The 14,909-nt window shown below is 35.7% G+C and overlaps 1 protein-coding gene across 2 annotated transcripts in view; it reads right to left on the bottom strand.

The window, feature by feature from the left end:
• Positions 1–14,909, bottom strand: part of CCDC171 (coiled-coil domain containing 171) — a 425,369-nt gene that overhangs the window by 354,991 nt on the left and 55,469 nt on the right. For both annotated transcript variants that reach the window (XM_011990859.1, XM_011990858.1), the window contains one exon: positions 13,044–13,190. In XM_011990859.1, coding sequence (XP_011846249.1) covers positions 13,044–13,190 — 147 coding nt within the window. The remainder of the gene's footprint in view (positions 1–13,043; positions 13,191–14,909) is intronic.

Below are 14,909 nucleotides of genomic sequence, written 5' to 3'. Positions count from 1 at the left end.
GAGACTCCGTCTCAAAAAAAAAAAAAAAAAAAATCAGTCAAGCAGAAAAGCTTAGATATGAAATTTAGTCCACTAAAACAGACATCAAGAAAAATGGGATGAATTATCACGAGTACATACTAGTTAATGATTTCCTCAGGAGTGTGTTATATATTACAGTTTCCTAATTAGTTGCACAAAGTTTACCCCAAATATATCAATAACTTGTGTAAATAGAACATAATTGTTCATTTTTCCAGATTTTATCATCTAAGAATTCCCATTAATAGATGTTTTCATAAGTAATAAATACAGTAATAATCCATGTACAAAAAGATGATTCCAAGGGACTGAATCATCATAGACTGATTAATTCTATAATGTTTATTTTAATGCTAAGTATATTTTATTTTGTTACATTTTAATAGCTGTTAATATTTTATTACATGCATGTTAATATTTAACTATAACACTTATTCTTTACCTGGGCAGGGAAGGGGGGTATACTTGTAAATACTATCTTTTGAGCCCTTAAACAGAAGGTCTCAAAGGATTTTTATCACCAAAAAAGATGCCTCAGAGGGTCACAGTCTCCAAGTATTTGATAAACATTTGTAAAACAGGCATCACAATATTATATCACTTAATCACTAGAGTCATACATTGAAGGGTCATAATTAAGAATTGTCTATAGGCCCTTTACTATTTATCATCTTTGTTGTAATCTAACATCTTAAGAAGCAATAATATTATTCAATTAGTCTGACCTTTAATGTTGGCTTTTATATGTAAATGTAAGCATTTATATTTCTAATGTCACCTCTACATGAGAGAGTGTATTTACATCAATGTCACTGAGGAGATTATGCCTAGAGTTAAATATTAATATGCTACAGTTTTCAAAGAGGTCTCGTGTATTTTCTCATTTGACTTTTACAATAACATGATATATTCTACAAAAGAGGCCTCGTATGATACATAAAATTTTAAATCTTAATAAGGCATTCTAATTTGAAGGTGATGTTTGTTTTTAAGTAGCTCTCCTACTTTCCACGTGGCCAGCACAGTACATTAGAAAAACAACTCAGAGGCAAAATTAATGCTGCTTTGTGACTCAGAACATGGGAACTACGATGTAAAAGAGAACAGGAAGGAAGTCCAATTGGTCTTGGAAGTGAATTGGTCAGGAAGTCCTATCCACTTTATTCTACCCTCACAGAAGTCCAAACATTTTACATTTATATTCAATCCCATTAAACAAATGCGACTGCATAAAAACACTTAAAAGATTATTAAAAACAAATGAATAGGTTTTCATGATGATCTCACTGATACTTATTTTACTATATAGGTCAACTAAAAAGCAGAATGGAACATTTATAGAGAAACTACTATATGCCAGATGCCATACTAGGTCTTTGGCCCAAAGGCCAAAATGGGTCCTGACACATGTATAAGCATTTCCATTATAAGTAAGCAAAAGACCTGTGTTGTAGACAAAAATTGATTTGTCGCTAACGGATATTCCTTCTACTTACTTCTCTGAACTACAATTCATCTGTAACTGTTTTATTAATGGCTAAAACATACTTGTTTTCCAGAATCCCCTAGATTGTTTTATATAAACAGGCTCATATAAAGCACAGAACATAGAAAGATTCAGAGCTCTCCGTGCCAGTCATCTTGATCGTGGTTAACTATGCAGTTCTGATGGTAGAAAATTCAAAGTTAAAGTCACTAAGGATGGTAACAGAGCCTTAACGGTTTCAGAAGGGATGTATGAGGGCAATAGGCTGACAACAGAAATAAACTGGAGATCCCCGTAATTTTTTTATTCAGCAAGAAATGAAGTACACCACTCATATTATAAAAGAGTTTAATGAAGAAAAACTTCTATTACTTCTAGGTATAATCAAAAAACCCACAGATAACAAAAATAAGAAATATCAGGAACAGAATTTGTGTTTGCAAATTCTGAATAACATGATAATAAACTAATTTACCTTCTTTAAAAATCATCTCTACCTTTTAGGGCAACAAAAACTTTAGTATTTGCCAAATTTTTAACTGAAGTTCCAATCTTAAATTTTATTATGAACATAAAATGCTGCACTTAAATGTGCAACATCTACGACTGCATAACACAGGTGATTTCATCATTTCCCTATTTTATAGTCAGTAATCTACGCAAATGGACCTTTGAAAATGATTCCTACAAACACATGATGGCTTTAAAAAGATGAATCATACAAGGTGGTCTTTATCAACAATTATGAAAGGTAAAATACAATTTTCTTTTCCTTTTTCACTTGAAGGTAGTACACATTTAGAGAAAGATGCTACTTCTGCCCTTTTTTATGTTACTGTAATATAGAATATGACTGACAGAAGCAATTCAGAATTTATTTGCAAAGAGTGTTCTCTCTCTACCATAATCTTCAGAAGATTCTTCAGTTCCCTCAGAATTAGGTTTGCATCTTCTCTTTTCTCCTTTCTTATTGAGTTAAGCTTATTTCCCATGATAATAAACTCCTCTAGTTGTAAAGAGGTTTATAAAAGCCATGGATATTTCTTTTTCCAGCTCACTTTTCCCTTGATTCTATGGTATCCAGTACTGCATTTATAAAATTGGATTGGGAGCTTGCTTTTTTTTTAATCTAAGAAAGCATTGATCCATGTTAAGATGATTAAGACACAGTGATATAAACCTTATAAGATTTTGAAATTATTTTATATATATGTTTCATACATACAAAAACTTCTTTGGCTCAGGCACATAAAAAAATCACCTTTCAAGAAATGCAAATGTTAAAAAGCTTCACTAGAATTAAAAACATTCATTAGGCTAAATGTCTATTTTATTAGTTGCTTTAGTTTGATATTGCTGATATTAAATAATGTACTTTATTAAATTAAAATTTTAACAACTTTCCTCTTTATTATTATTATCCCATCTTAGCTTAATTCTTTTAAAAATACCACTGACAATTACTTAAGTACTTAGTATTACTGGTAGTGATTGTCTCCGTAATTGAGTGTAAAACTAACATAAAATGCTCTCCAGAAATGTAACTTCTTGTTCATTATGTCACTATGTGGTCAAACAGCCAATATAAAATACACTAACTAATATACAACATATATAACATAAAGCAAAGCTTTTAAAAAGAATCTAAATATGAGAAATCATAGGTAAGTTAGAAGACTAAATCTCTCCACTTGTAAAATTCTTATAAATAGAAGAAAAATAAAGACTATCTAGATTACCTTCAAAGTTTCAAGTTCTCCAAAAGCAGAGACCTGGTATTATCAAAAGTATTTACACAGCAGTGAATAAAAAAACATAGAGTAAAAACAAAACTAATCTAAAATAATATTATACCTATAACATCAACCAATAAAAACAGATATTGAGGAAATTAAGTATTTTACAGAAAAAAAGTCAATACTGGGTTGTGCACAACCACACCTTAAAGTTTAGGTATTAGATATTTTCTATTTTGTGTGTGTTTTATTGTTTTTTGTTTTGTTTTGTTTTTGAGATAGAGTCTTGCTCTGTCACCCAGGCTGGAGTGCAGAGGCACAATCTCGGCTCAGAGAAGCCTCCACCTCCCAGGTTCAAGCGATTTTCCTGCCTCAGACTCCAGAGCAGCTGGAATTACAGGCGAGCGCCACCATGCCTGGCTAATTTTTGTATTTTTAATAGAGATGGGGTTTCACCATATTGGCCAAGCTGGTCTCCAACTCCTGACCTCAAATGATAAACCCACCTCAGCCTCCCAAAGTGCTGGGATTGCAGGCATAAGCCACCACGCCCAGCCGATATTTTCTTAAGTGAGTCAAAGCTGCCTTACCAAGAACCCTACCAACAAAAAAGTCGTTATTACATAGTACAGCCTCACAACTATAACACAATTAATAAAATGTTTTTAGTGATGATAGAATTTTCTAGCATCCTTAAGTGACTTCTAAGTGACCTTTTAAATTCTAATATTCAGAACATTAACTCTATCCTAATTTTTGTTCTTTTGTTTGTTTTTGAGGCAGGGTCTCACTTTGTTGCCCAGGCTAGAGTACAGTAGCACGATCACAGCTCAGTGCAGCCTCAACTTCCCCAGGTTCAAGTAATCCTCCCACCTCAGCCCCCCAAGGAGCTGGGACTACAGGCACACTCCACCACGTTTGGCTAAGTTTCGTATTTTTTGTAGGGGTGATGTTTCACCATGTTGCCCAGGCTGGTCTTGAACTCCTGGTCTCAAGTGATCTGCCCACCTTTGTCTCCCAAAGTGCTGGGATTATAGGCATCAGTCACAGCTCCTGCCCCCTCATCCTTTTTTAGTAAGCCATCTGCAAGCCATAGTATTAAAAATGATATAAAATATAATGAAATCCTGAATTTGCTGGCCTAAAAAGATGGTCAGCACAAGAAAAAAAAAGTTAAAATATTATTTCAAATACAATTTCATATTTTTATTCCTTCTCTAATCTTGTAAAAAATAAATCATGTGTGGTTAGAGTATGAGGAATTTTATCTTTGCCAAGTTCATATTTGGCATTTCTGTTGTTAAGTCCATCTACATACTCCATACCCAGTTTCCTCCATTGTTAGCATCTTATATATATACAGTACAAATAATCCATTTTTTAAAGGGACAAGGGTCTAACTAGCTATTTCTCCAAAGAAGATACATGAATGGCTAATAAGCACATGAAATGATATTCAACATCATCAATCATCAGAGAATGCAAATCAAAACCACAATGAGGTACCATTTCACACCTACTACAGTGGTTATAATTTAAAAGAATGACAATAACAGCTGTTGATGAGGATCTAGAGAAACTAGAACCCTTATACCTTGCCGGTGAGAATGTAAAATTGTGCTGCCACTGTACAAAACAACCTGACAGTTCCTCAAAATGCTAACCACATAGTTACCATGTGACCCAGCAATTCCTCTCCTAGATATATAATAAAGACAACTGAAAACATATCCACACAAAAACCCGTACATGAATGTTCATGGTGGCATTATTCATTATGGCTGAAAAAGTGGAAACAACACTGTGATGGTTAATACTGAGTGTCAACTTGATTGGACTGAAGGATGTAAAGTAATGTTCCTAGGTGTGTCTGTGAAGGTGTTGCCAAAGGAAATTAACATTTGAGTCAGTGGAGTGGGAGAGGCAGACCCACCCTCAGTCTGGGTGGGCACCATCTAATCAGCTAATATATTATACAACAGCATGGCTAGAATAAAGCAGGCAGAAGAAAGTGGAACGAGGAGACTTGCTGAGTGTTTCAGCCTTCATCTTTCTCCGTGCTGGATGCTTCCTGCCCTAGAACATCAGACTCCAAGTTCTTCAATTTTTAGACTCTTGGACATACACCATGATTTATATATATACAGTACAAATAATCCATTTTTAAAAAGGACAAGGGTCTAAATAGCTATTTCTCCAAAGAAGATATACAAATGGCTAATAAGCACATAAAATGATGAAAAGGGGCTCTCAGGCCTTTGACAACAGACTGAAGGCTGCACTGCTGGCTTACCTACTTTTGAGATTTTGAGACTTGGACTGACTTCCTTGCTCCTCAACTTGCAGATGGCCTATTGTGGGACTTCACCTTGCGATCATGTAAGTCGCTTCTCCAAACAAACTCCCCTTCACATATAGATACACACATACATATATGCTATTAGTTCTGTCCCTTTAGAGAACCCTGACAAATACAAACACAAATGTCCATCAACTGATGGACAGAGACACAAAATATATATTACATGTTACACAACAGAATATCATTCAGGCATAAAAAAGAATGAAGCACTAATACATGCTGCAACATGGATAAACCTTGAAAACATTATGCTAAGTGAAAGAAGTCAGTCACAAAAGACCATATATTGTAGTTCCACTTGTAAGGAATGTCTAGAATAGGCAAATCTATAAAGACAGAAAGTAGTGGTTGCTTAGGGCTGAGAGGAAAGGGGAATAGGAAAGTGATGGCTAATGAGTAGAGTTTCTTATTGGGTGATGAAAATGTTCCAAAATTGATTATGGTGATGGTTGCACAATGCTGTGAATACACTAAAAACCACTGCATTGTACACTTTAAATGGACAAATTTATAATATACAAATTACATCTCAATAAAGTTTTTTTTTTACTCATCGCTATAAGAAGTTAGACCTCAAGGCATCCACCCTTACCCCAAGTAGCCAAACAAATACCCTACCCTAGTCCTCACACAAAGGTTTATTATCTGAAGAACATAAATCTGAACCAGAAGCTGAACACAGAAATACACATGGAGAGACAGGAAGAGGGGTGCGCCAGACCGAAACCAGGGGGATGCCTGCATACTAAACAGCATGATAACCAGATTCTTCCTCCATTTCCTTCTTCCATTTTATAACCATCAAACCTGAAACTGGCAGACATCCCTTTGTAGAAATAAAAGAATTACTATCTCCTCTTTAATGTCTAAAAGGAATGTCAAATTTAACGTATCTAAAACCAAACTCCTGACCTCTCCCAAACTTACTCCGCTTCTATTATTTACGAGTTCAGTAAATGGAAATGCCATTCTCTTGTCTGCTCAAGCCAAAACCTTTGGCATTATCCTTTACTCCCTCTTTTTCTCTCATAATTCAGGTCCAATTAATCAGCAATTTCTGTGGGTTCTATCTTGCAAAAATATATCCAAATTAGACCATCTCTACTACATCATCTACTACAAGGTAGTAGTAGAGGAGATGTTCAAATTTGGATATATTTTTGCAAGACAGACCCTCCTCTACTACTACTTTGTCTAAAACACTATAATCTGTCAACTAGATTATTTTAATAGTCTCCAAACTGTCTTTTATAATCTATTATCCAAAGAGTGTCCAGAATAATGCTTTTAAAACACAAATGAGAAAAGGCATACCACTCCTCTGCTCGAAACTTTCCAAAAGCTTTCTCAGACAAAAACCAGAGTTCTTATAATGAACTACAAAAGACCTTCCAAATTCTGCACGATCTGTCTACCATTCTACACATCCTACTAGTCTCTCTCTTGCTCATTCTATTCCAGTTACAAAGGCCTACTTGCTGTTCCTCAAATATTAAAAGTACACTTGCAACCCATGGTCTTGCACTTTCTATTCCTTCTACCTAGAATGCTCTTCCTTGGGATATCCATACGGTTCAATCCCTTCCTTCCTTCAGGTCTCAGCTCAAATGTCACCTTATCAAGTTAGCCTTCCACGACCACCAATACAAACAGGTAACCATCCTACCCTATTACTCATTAACGCCCCTGGACGGCTTTATTATTCTTTACAGAATTACCACCAACTAACACACTACACATTGTTCTATTTAATACGCGATTCCTCCTGACTGGAATATCAGCTTCGAGAAGGAAGATGCTTTCGGCTGGGTGCAGTGGCTCACGTCTGTTATCCCACCACTTTGGGAACCAAGGCAGGCTGATCACTAGAGGCCAGGAGTTCAAGACCAGCCTGGGCAACATGGCAAAACCCCGTCCCTACTAAAAATACAAAAAATTAGCCAGGCGTGGTGGCGCATGACTGTAATTCCACCTACTCAGGAGGCTAAAGCAGGAAAATCACTTGAACTAGAGGTCACAGTGAGCCGAGATCACCACTGCACGCCAGCCTGGGTGACAAAGCGAGACTCTGTTTCAAAAACAAAAAAGGAAGAAAGAGGCTTTTCTTTGTTCTCTGCTATACCTCTATGACCCAGAAATGTGCCTGCCACTCCAATAAATATTTACTGAATAAACGAATACTGCAGTCATAATATAGGAACAGGATAGTACAAAAATGGTAGAGAACAAGCTCTCAGAAATTAAAAAGAAAAAAGGAAATATTCAATTAGAAGATTAGAAAGTGAAGTCAAACAAATCTCCCAAGAAGCATCAACAACAACAAAAAGACAAAGAGAAAGGAAAAAGTTAAAAAAAGAGTAAAATATCAATTCAGTGGTCTAACACTTGAATAATAAAAGTCTCAGAAATAAAGAACAGAAAAAAAGACTGAGGAGGATATGGTGAAGAAATAACACAAGAGAATTCCTGAACATGAAGGACACTGGGTTTCCTGGCTAAAATGGCCAACGCGTGTCCTGCACACTAAGTAGAAAAGATCTATTCTAAGGAACATTGTTATCTCTGATGTTCTGAAATTTTACAACCAGTGGGAACTCAATAGCACAAATAATTTGGTGTGTTCAAAAACATACTACAAGGAAAAAAGGAAAGATATAGATGGAGAACTTGTAGATTGAAAGAGACAAACAGACATATAGATATGTAGACCTAATTGAGATGCAGAATCAAACTGTAAACATACATAATATTTATGCCATTTATGAAATAATTTAAAATTTGAATAATGTCTGGATATTTGACTATATTCAGTAATTATCATTAAACAATTTATGTGTGATATTGATAATGCAACTTTAAATAAAGGAACCTTTATTTTTGGAAATCATAATTGTTCATAAATTGATCATTGTTGAAGCTGGTCATGGATATTAGGTTCATTATATTATTCTGTCTACTTTTACATACATTTAAAGTTTTCCATAATGAAAATGTATTCTAAAAAAAGAGGATCAAGAGCATTTTTGGAGAGGAAGAGAGTGAGAAAAGGGTCACAAACAAAGAATACAAACCAGAATAGCATAAGGCCTCACAGTAACAACAGAAGAAAATAGAGGCAAGGTCTTCAAATTCCAAGATAAAATGACTTTCAACTTAAAAATCTATATTCGGTCCAATTACATCTACCCTAATACTGTCAACAAAAACAAAAACAGTCAAACTCTGTAAAATATTTGAAGAGATTTATTCTAAGCCAAATATGAGTGACCAATGGCCTGTGACAGCCCCAGGAGATCCTGAGAACATGTGCCATGTATGTGTCAGGCTACAGCTTGGTTTTATATATTTTAGGGAGACATAAGACATCAATCAATACATGTAAAATGTACACGGGCTCAGTCCAGAAAGGCAGGACAACTGGAGGGGGCAGGCGGCGGGGGCCCTCTAGGTCACTGGAATAGTATTTCCTCTCCTTACTAATTTAAAAAGATACCTTAATATGTTAAATTGTTATATAATATCTACAACCCTACTCCTGGCTTTTCAATTCAGTTTCATTAAAAGTCTGCAGCAACAGTTAATTTTAGGTATCAATCTGACTAGATTACGGAATACCTAAAGAACTGGTAAGGCACTCTTTCCATTACTTGTGGGTGTATCTGTGAGGGGTGTTTCCAGAGAAGATTGGCATCTGCGCCAGTGAACTTAGTAGGGAAGATCTGCCCTCACCATAGGCAAGCACCATCCAACTGACTGAGGGCCTGGATAGAACAAAAAAGGAGAGAAAATAATTTTCTCTCACTCTCTCTCCCCCTCTATCTTCTCACCGCTTCCTCTCTCTCCTCCTCTCTCTCTCCCTCTTTCCTCACCTCTCTCTCCCCACTCTCTCCCCTGGAGCACAGACACTTTCCTCCTCCTGCCCTTGGACATCAGAACTCAAGGATCTCTGTCCTTAAGGCTCCAGGTCTTAGACCAATGGCACCCAAGGTTCTCAAGCCTTCTGCCTCAGGCTGAAAATTACACCATTGACTCCCCTGGTTCTGAGTTTTTCAGACTTGAACTCAGCTATGCTACTGGCATCCCAGAGTCTCCAGCTTACAGACGGCCTGTTATGGGTTTTAGCCTCCATAACCAAACAAACCAGTTCCCTTAATAATCTCCTCCCATCTATCTATCTATCTATCTATATATAGATGCAAAAATCCTCAATAAAATACTGGCAAACGAATCCAGCAGCACATCAAAAAGCTTATCCAGCATGATCAAGTTGGCTTCATCCCTGGGATGCAAGGTTGGCTCAACATACACAAATCAATAAACGTAATCCATCATATAAACAGAACCAAAGACAAAACCACATGATTATCTCAAGAGATGCAGAAAAGGCCTTCGACAAAATTCAATAGCGCTTCATGCTAAAAACTCTCAATAAACTAGGTATCGATGGGATGTATCAATAAACTAGGTATGTGGGCAGAAACTGGAAAAATTCCCTTTGAAAACTGGCACAAGACAGGGATGCCCTCTCTCACCACTCCTATTCAACATAGTGTTGGAAGTTCTGGCCAGGGCAATCAGGTAGGAGAAAGAAATAAAGGGTATTCAATTAGGGAAAAGAGGAAGTCAAATTGTCCCTGTTTGCAGATGACATGATTGTATATTTAGAAAACTCCATCGTCTCAGCCCAAAATCGCCTTAAGCTGATAAGCAACTTCAGCAGTGTCTCAGGATACAAAATCAATAACAGACAAACAGAGAGCCAAATCATGAGTGAACTCCTAATCACAATTGCTTCAAAGAGAATAAAATACCTAGGAATCCAACTTACAAGCGATGTGAAGGACTTTTTCAAGGAGAACTACAAACCACTGCTCAAGGAAATAAGAGAGGACATGAACAAATGGAAGAACATTCCATGCTCATGGATAGGAAGAATCAATATCATGAAAATGGTCATATTGCCCAAAGTAATCTATAGATGACATGCTATCCCCATCAAGCTATCATTGGCTTTCTTCATAGGATTGGAAAAAACTACTTTAAATTTCATATGGAACCAAAAAGAGCCCGCATAGCCAAGACAATCCTAAGCAAAAATAACAAAGCTGGAGGTATCACACTACCTGACTTCAAACTATACTATAAGGATACAGTAACCAAAACAGCATGGTACTGGTACCAAAACAGATATAGACCAGTGGAACAGAACAGAGCCCTCAGAAATAATATCACACATCTACAACCATCGGATCTTTGACAAACCTGACAAAAACAAGAAATGGGGAAAGAATTTCCTATTTAATAAATGGTGTTGGGGAAACTGGCTAGCCATATGCAGAAAGCTGAAACTGGATCCCTTCCTTACACCTTATACAAAAATTAATTCAAGATGGATTAAAGACTTAAATGTTAGACCTAAAACCATAAAAACCCTAGAAGAAAACCTAGGCAATCCCATTCAAGACATAGGCATTGGCAAGGACTCCATGACTAAAACACAAAAAGCAATGGCAACAAAAGCCAAAATTGACAAATGGGATCTAATTAAACTAAAGAGCTTCTGCACAGCAAAAGAAACTACCATCAGAGCGAACAGGCAACCTACAGAATGGGAGAAAATTTTTACAATCTATCCATCTGACAAAGGGCTAATATACAGAATCTACAAAGAACTTAAACAAATTTACAAGAAAAAAATCAAACAACCCCATCAAAAAGTGGGCAAAGGATATGAACAGACACTTCTCAAAAGAAGACATTTATGCAGCCAACAGACACATGAAAAAATGCTCATCATCACTGGCCATCAGAGAAATGCAAATCAAAACCACAATGAGATACCATCTCACACCAGTTAGAATGGTGATCATTAAAAAGTCAGGAAACAACAGGTGCTGGAGAGGATGTGGAGAAATAGGAACACTTTTACACTGTTGGTGGGACTGTAAACTAGTTCAACCATTGTGGAAGATAGTGTGGCGATTCCTCAAGGATCTAGAACTAGAAATACCATTTGACCCAGCCATCCCGTTACTGGGTATATACCCAAAGGATTATAAATCATGCTACTATAAAGACACATGCACACGTATGTTTATTGTGGCATTATTCACAAGAGCAAAGACTTGGAACCAACCAAAATGTCCATCAATGATAGACTGGATTAAGAAAATGTGGCATATATACACCATGGAATACTATGCAGCCATAAAAAAGGATGAGTTCATATCCTTTGTAGGGACATGAATGAAGCTGGAAACCATTACTATGAGCAAACTATCACAAGGACAGAAAACCAAACACCACATATTCTCACTCATACGTGGGAATTGAACAATGAGAACACTTGGACACGGGATGGGGAACATCACACACCGGGACCTGTCGTGGGACTGGTGAAGGATAGCATTAGAAGATACACCTAATGTAAATGACAAGTTAATGGGTGCAGCACACCAACATGGCACATGTATACATATGTAACAAACCTGAACATTGTGCACATGTACCCTAGAACTTAAAGTGTAATAAAAAAGAATGAATTAATTTTTTAAAAATTGTCATATGTTATTTTCTGCCTAGCCTCCTTATTGAATGTTTTTACTAGCGTTGATAATTTTAAAGCTGATTTTACTATTCATTTTATGTACATATCATCTAAAAATACTAGGAATCACACTTCCTTCCTCCTAAAAGTTATAATCCTTATTGCCATTCTTAACAATGTTAGGTGACACAGTGAGTTTAATAAGTGTTAACTCTAGCACTTTACCATTAAATACTCTTCCTAAGTATTCATTTGCCTAATAAAGATTATAAATTATATTTAGGACAAAACTTCTTTATCTGTTTAAATATTTCATTTCCCACAAAGCAAAGAAAAATTTTAAAAAGACGAACTAACAAATCAATTAGATTTCTCTTAAGATTAAAGTTATTTTCAGTATCATTCACTAATAAAAATCCTATTTTTCATCTGTAAATTGATGCTCCTTTCCCAAGTAAAGTCTCATCTGAAAATCATTCCACATAACCATACATGATTCAAACTACAAAATTAAAATGTAATATCACTTTTATCATTTAGAACTTATGTACACCAAAACTTTTCCTGCATTGCTTACTCAACCTAACAATGTAAACAATTACTCTCAAACTTCCCAAATATTTCACGAGAGTCAATTGTTCAAAAGCGAACAGATTTTTTTAAACTAGGGCAAAACACAAAATACTCAGATACAAAAGTTTTCAAAGAAGTCAAATATACATTATAAACAGGTATTCCTAAAATTAGTTTTATATATTATCACAGAGTAAAACTCTCCAACCTTAAATCATGGAATGGGTTTTACATACGTGCATGTGTGTGTGTGTGTGTGTGTGTGTGTGTGTGTATGAAAGTTTGTACACATATATATTAAAGAATAAGAAAATGTACCTCAAATTCTTTTCTAAGGCGTTCCTCTCGTTGAGTGCTAAATTCAAGTTCACTTGTTTGTCGCCGTAAAAGGTCAGAGCAGTCCATATGCTCTGTTTCTAATTTTTCTACTTTCTTATGCATATTTTGCACAGCAGTATCTTGCTCCTGGAAAATAATTCATTTTTGCATCAATAAAGTTTATAAGCCATCAATGACTAAGAGTCACTCCAACAGAAGACAGGGAGTAACTAAATCTGTGCTTCAATCATAATAATAGGTTAATTTATATAAGCAAAAGAGGCCTAGATATTTTCCATCAGTGTTTCAGAATGTCCATGTGTTTAAAAGCACTACTGAAGTTTTACAGTTCAAAAACTCTGATTAATATTACGATGGAAACTCTTATAGCATATAACAAAGTTATATTAGTTTAACTGACCTCTGAAGGTATTTATGTAATGCTGTAGTTCAATAATCATATATAATGCTTCCCCTTCCCATTAAAATTTGTAAATGTATATTACCCTTTGTGTAACAAGAAATTAACTTGAATGCCTAATAATGTTTATAATGCTTACATGAGCTCACGGTACTTATATTACATGCTTATAATACAAGCTTTTAAAATTGCATCCACTAGATGGCTGTGTTTCATTTCCTCTTAGATTTTCGAAAAGCTTTGAAATCTTTGCTTGGCTATTGAAAAGGAAATAACTTCAGGTAGTCTTATACTAAAATCTCTCAATCCCCTTCCCCAACTAAACACAGAAATGGGAGTTGAATTTTATTGAAAAAGTTCCAACGTAAAGTTCACACATATATCAAAGGCATTCTCCACCTTAACTAATCTAGATTCATTGTTCTCATTTAAGGCCTTTAACAAAGTCCTCTTTCCCGTATTTCCCTCACCAGAGTAATGTTATTCATGGACAAACACATTATGAATATGTACATATGCTTCCAAGAATACCTAGCCACTCAAAAGATACAATTAGAATCTGAGTATGTTGCAAACATCAAATATAATTCCCTATCAAAGATTCTAGTTTGAAAAACACCCAGCATCCTAAGTCCACAGTGAAAAGATGAGGAAACATTTAAAATTCAACTTCTTATTTCATATCTCCAACTTCTTATTTCTTTTTTTTTTAACTTTTGTTTTAGGTTCAGGGCTACATATATAGGTTTGTTATACAGGTAAACTCGTGTCACAGGGATTTGTTGTACAGATTATTTCATCACCCAGGTACTCAGCCTAGTATCCAATAGTTATTTTTTTCTGATCCTCTTCCTTCTTCTACTCTCCACCCTCATATAGGATCCAGTGTGTGTTGTTCCCCTCTTTGTGTCCACGTGTTCTCATTGTTTGGTTCCCACTTAGAAGTGAGAACATGTGGTATTTGGTTTTCTGTTCCTGTGTTAGTTTGCTAAGGATAATGGCCTCCAGCTCCATCCATGTTCCTGCAAAGGATATTATCTCATTCTTTTTTATGGCTGCATTGTATTTAATGGTGTATATATACCACACTTTCTTTATCTAGTCTAACACTGATACGCATTTAGGTTGACTCCATGTCTTTGCTATTGTGAATAGTGCTGCAATGAACATATGCATGCCATGTGTCTTTGTGGTAGAACAATTTCTACTCCTTTGAGGATATAGTCTTTGTGGCAGAACAATTTCTACTCCTTTGAGGATATACCCAGAAATGGGATTGCTGGATCAAATGATAGTTCTGTTTTTAGTTCTTTCAGGAATTGCCACACAGTTTTCCACAATGGTTGAGTGCACTTACACTCTCGCCAATAATGCATGAGTGTTCCCTTGTCTCCACAACCTTGCCAGCATCTGTTATTTTTTTGACTTTTTAATAATAGTCATTC

The sequence above is a fragment of the Mandrillus leucophaeus genome, unplaced genomic scaffold (genome assembly GCF_000951045.1).
Source record: "Mandrillus leucophaeus isolate KB7577 unplaced genomic scaffold, Mleu.le_1.0 Scaffold384, whole genome shotgun sequence".
NCBI classification, from domain to species: domain Eukaryota; kingdom Metazoa; phylum Chordata; class Mammalia; order Primates; family Cercopithecidae; genus Mandrillus; species Mandrillus leucophaeus.
The sequence above is the reverse complement of the archived record's forward strand: the minus strand, read 5'-3'. Positions and strand labels throughout refer to the sequence as shown.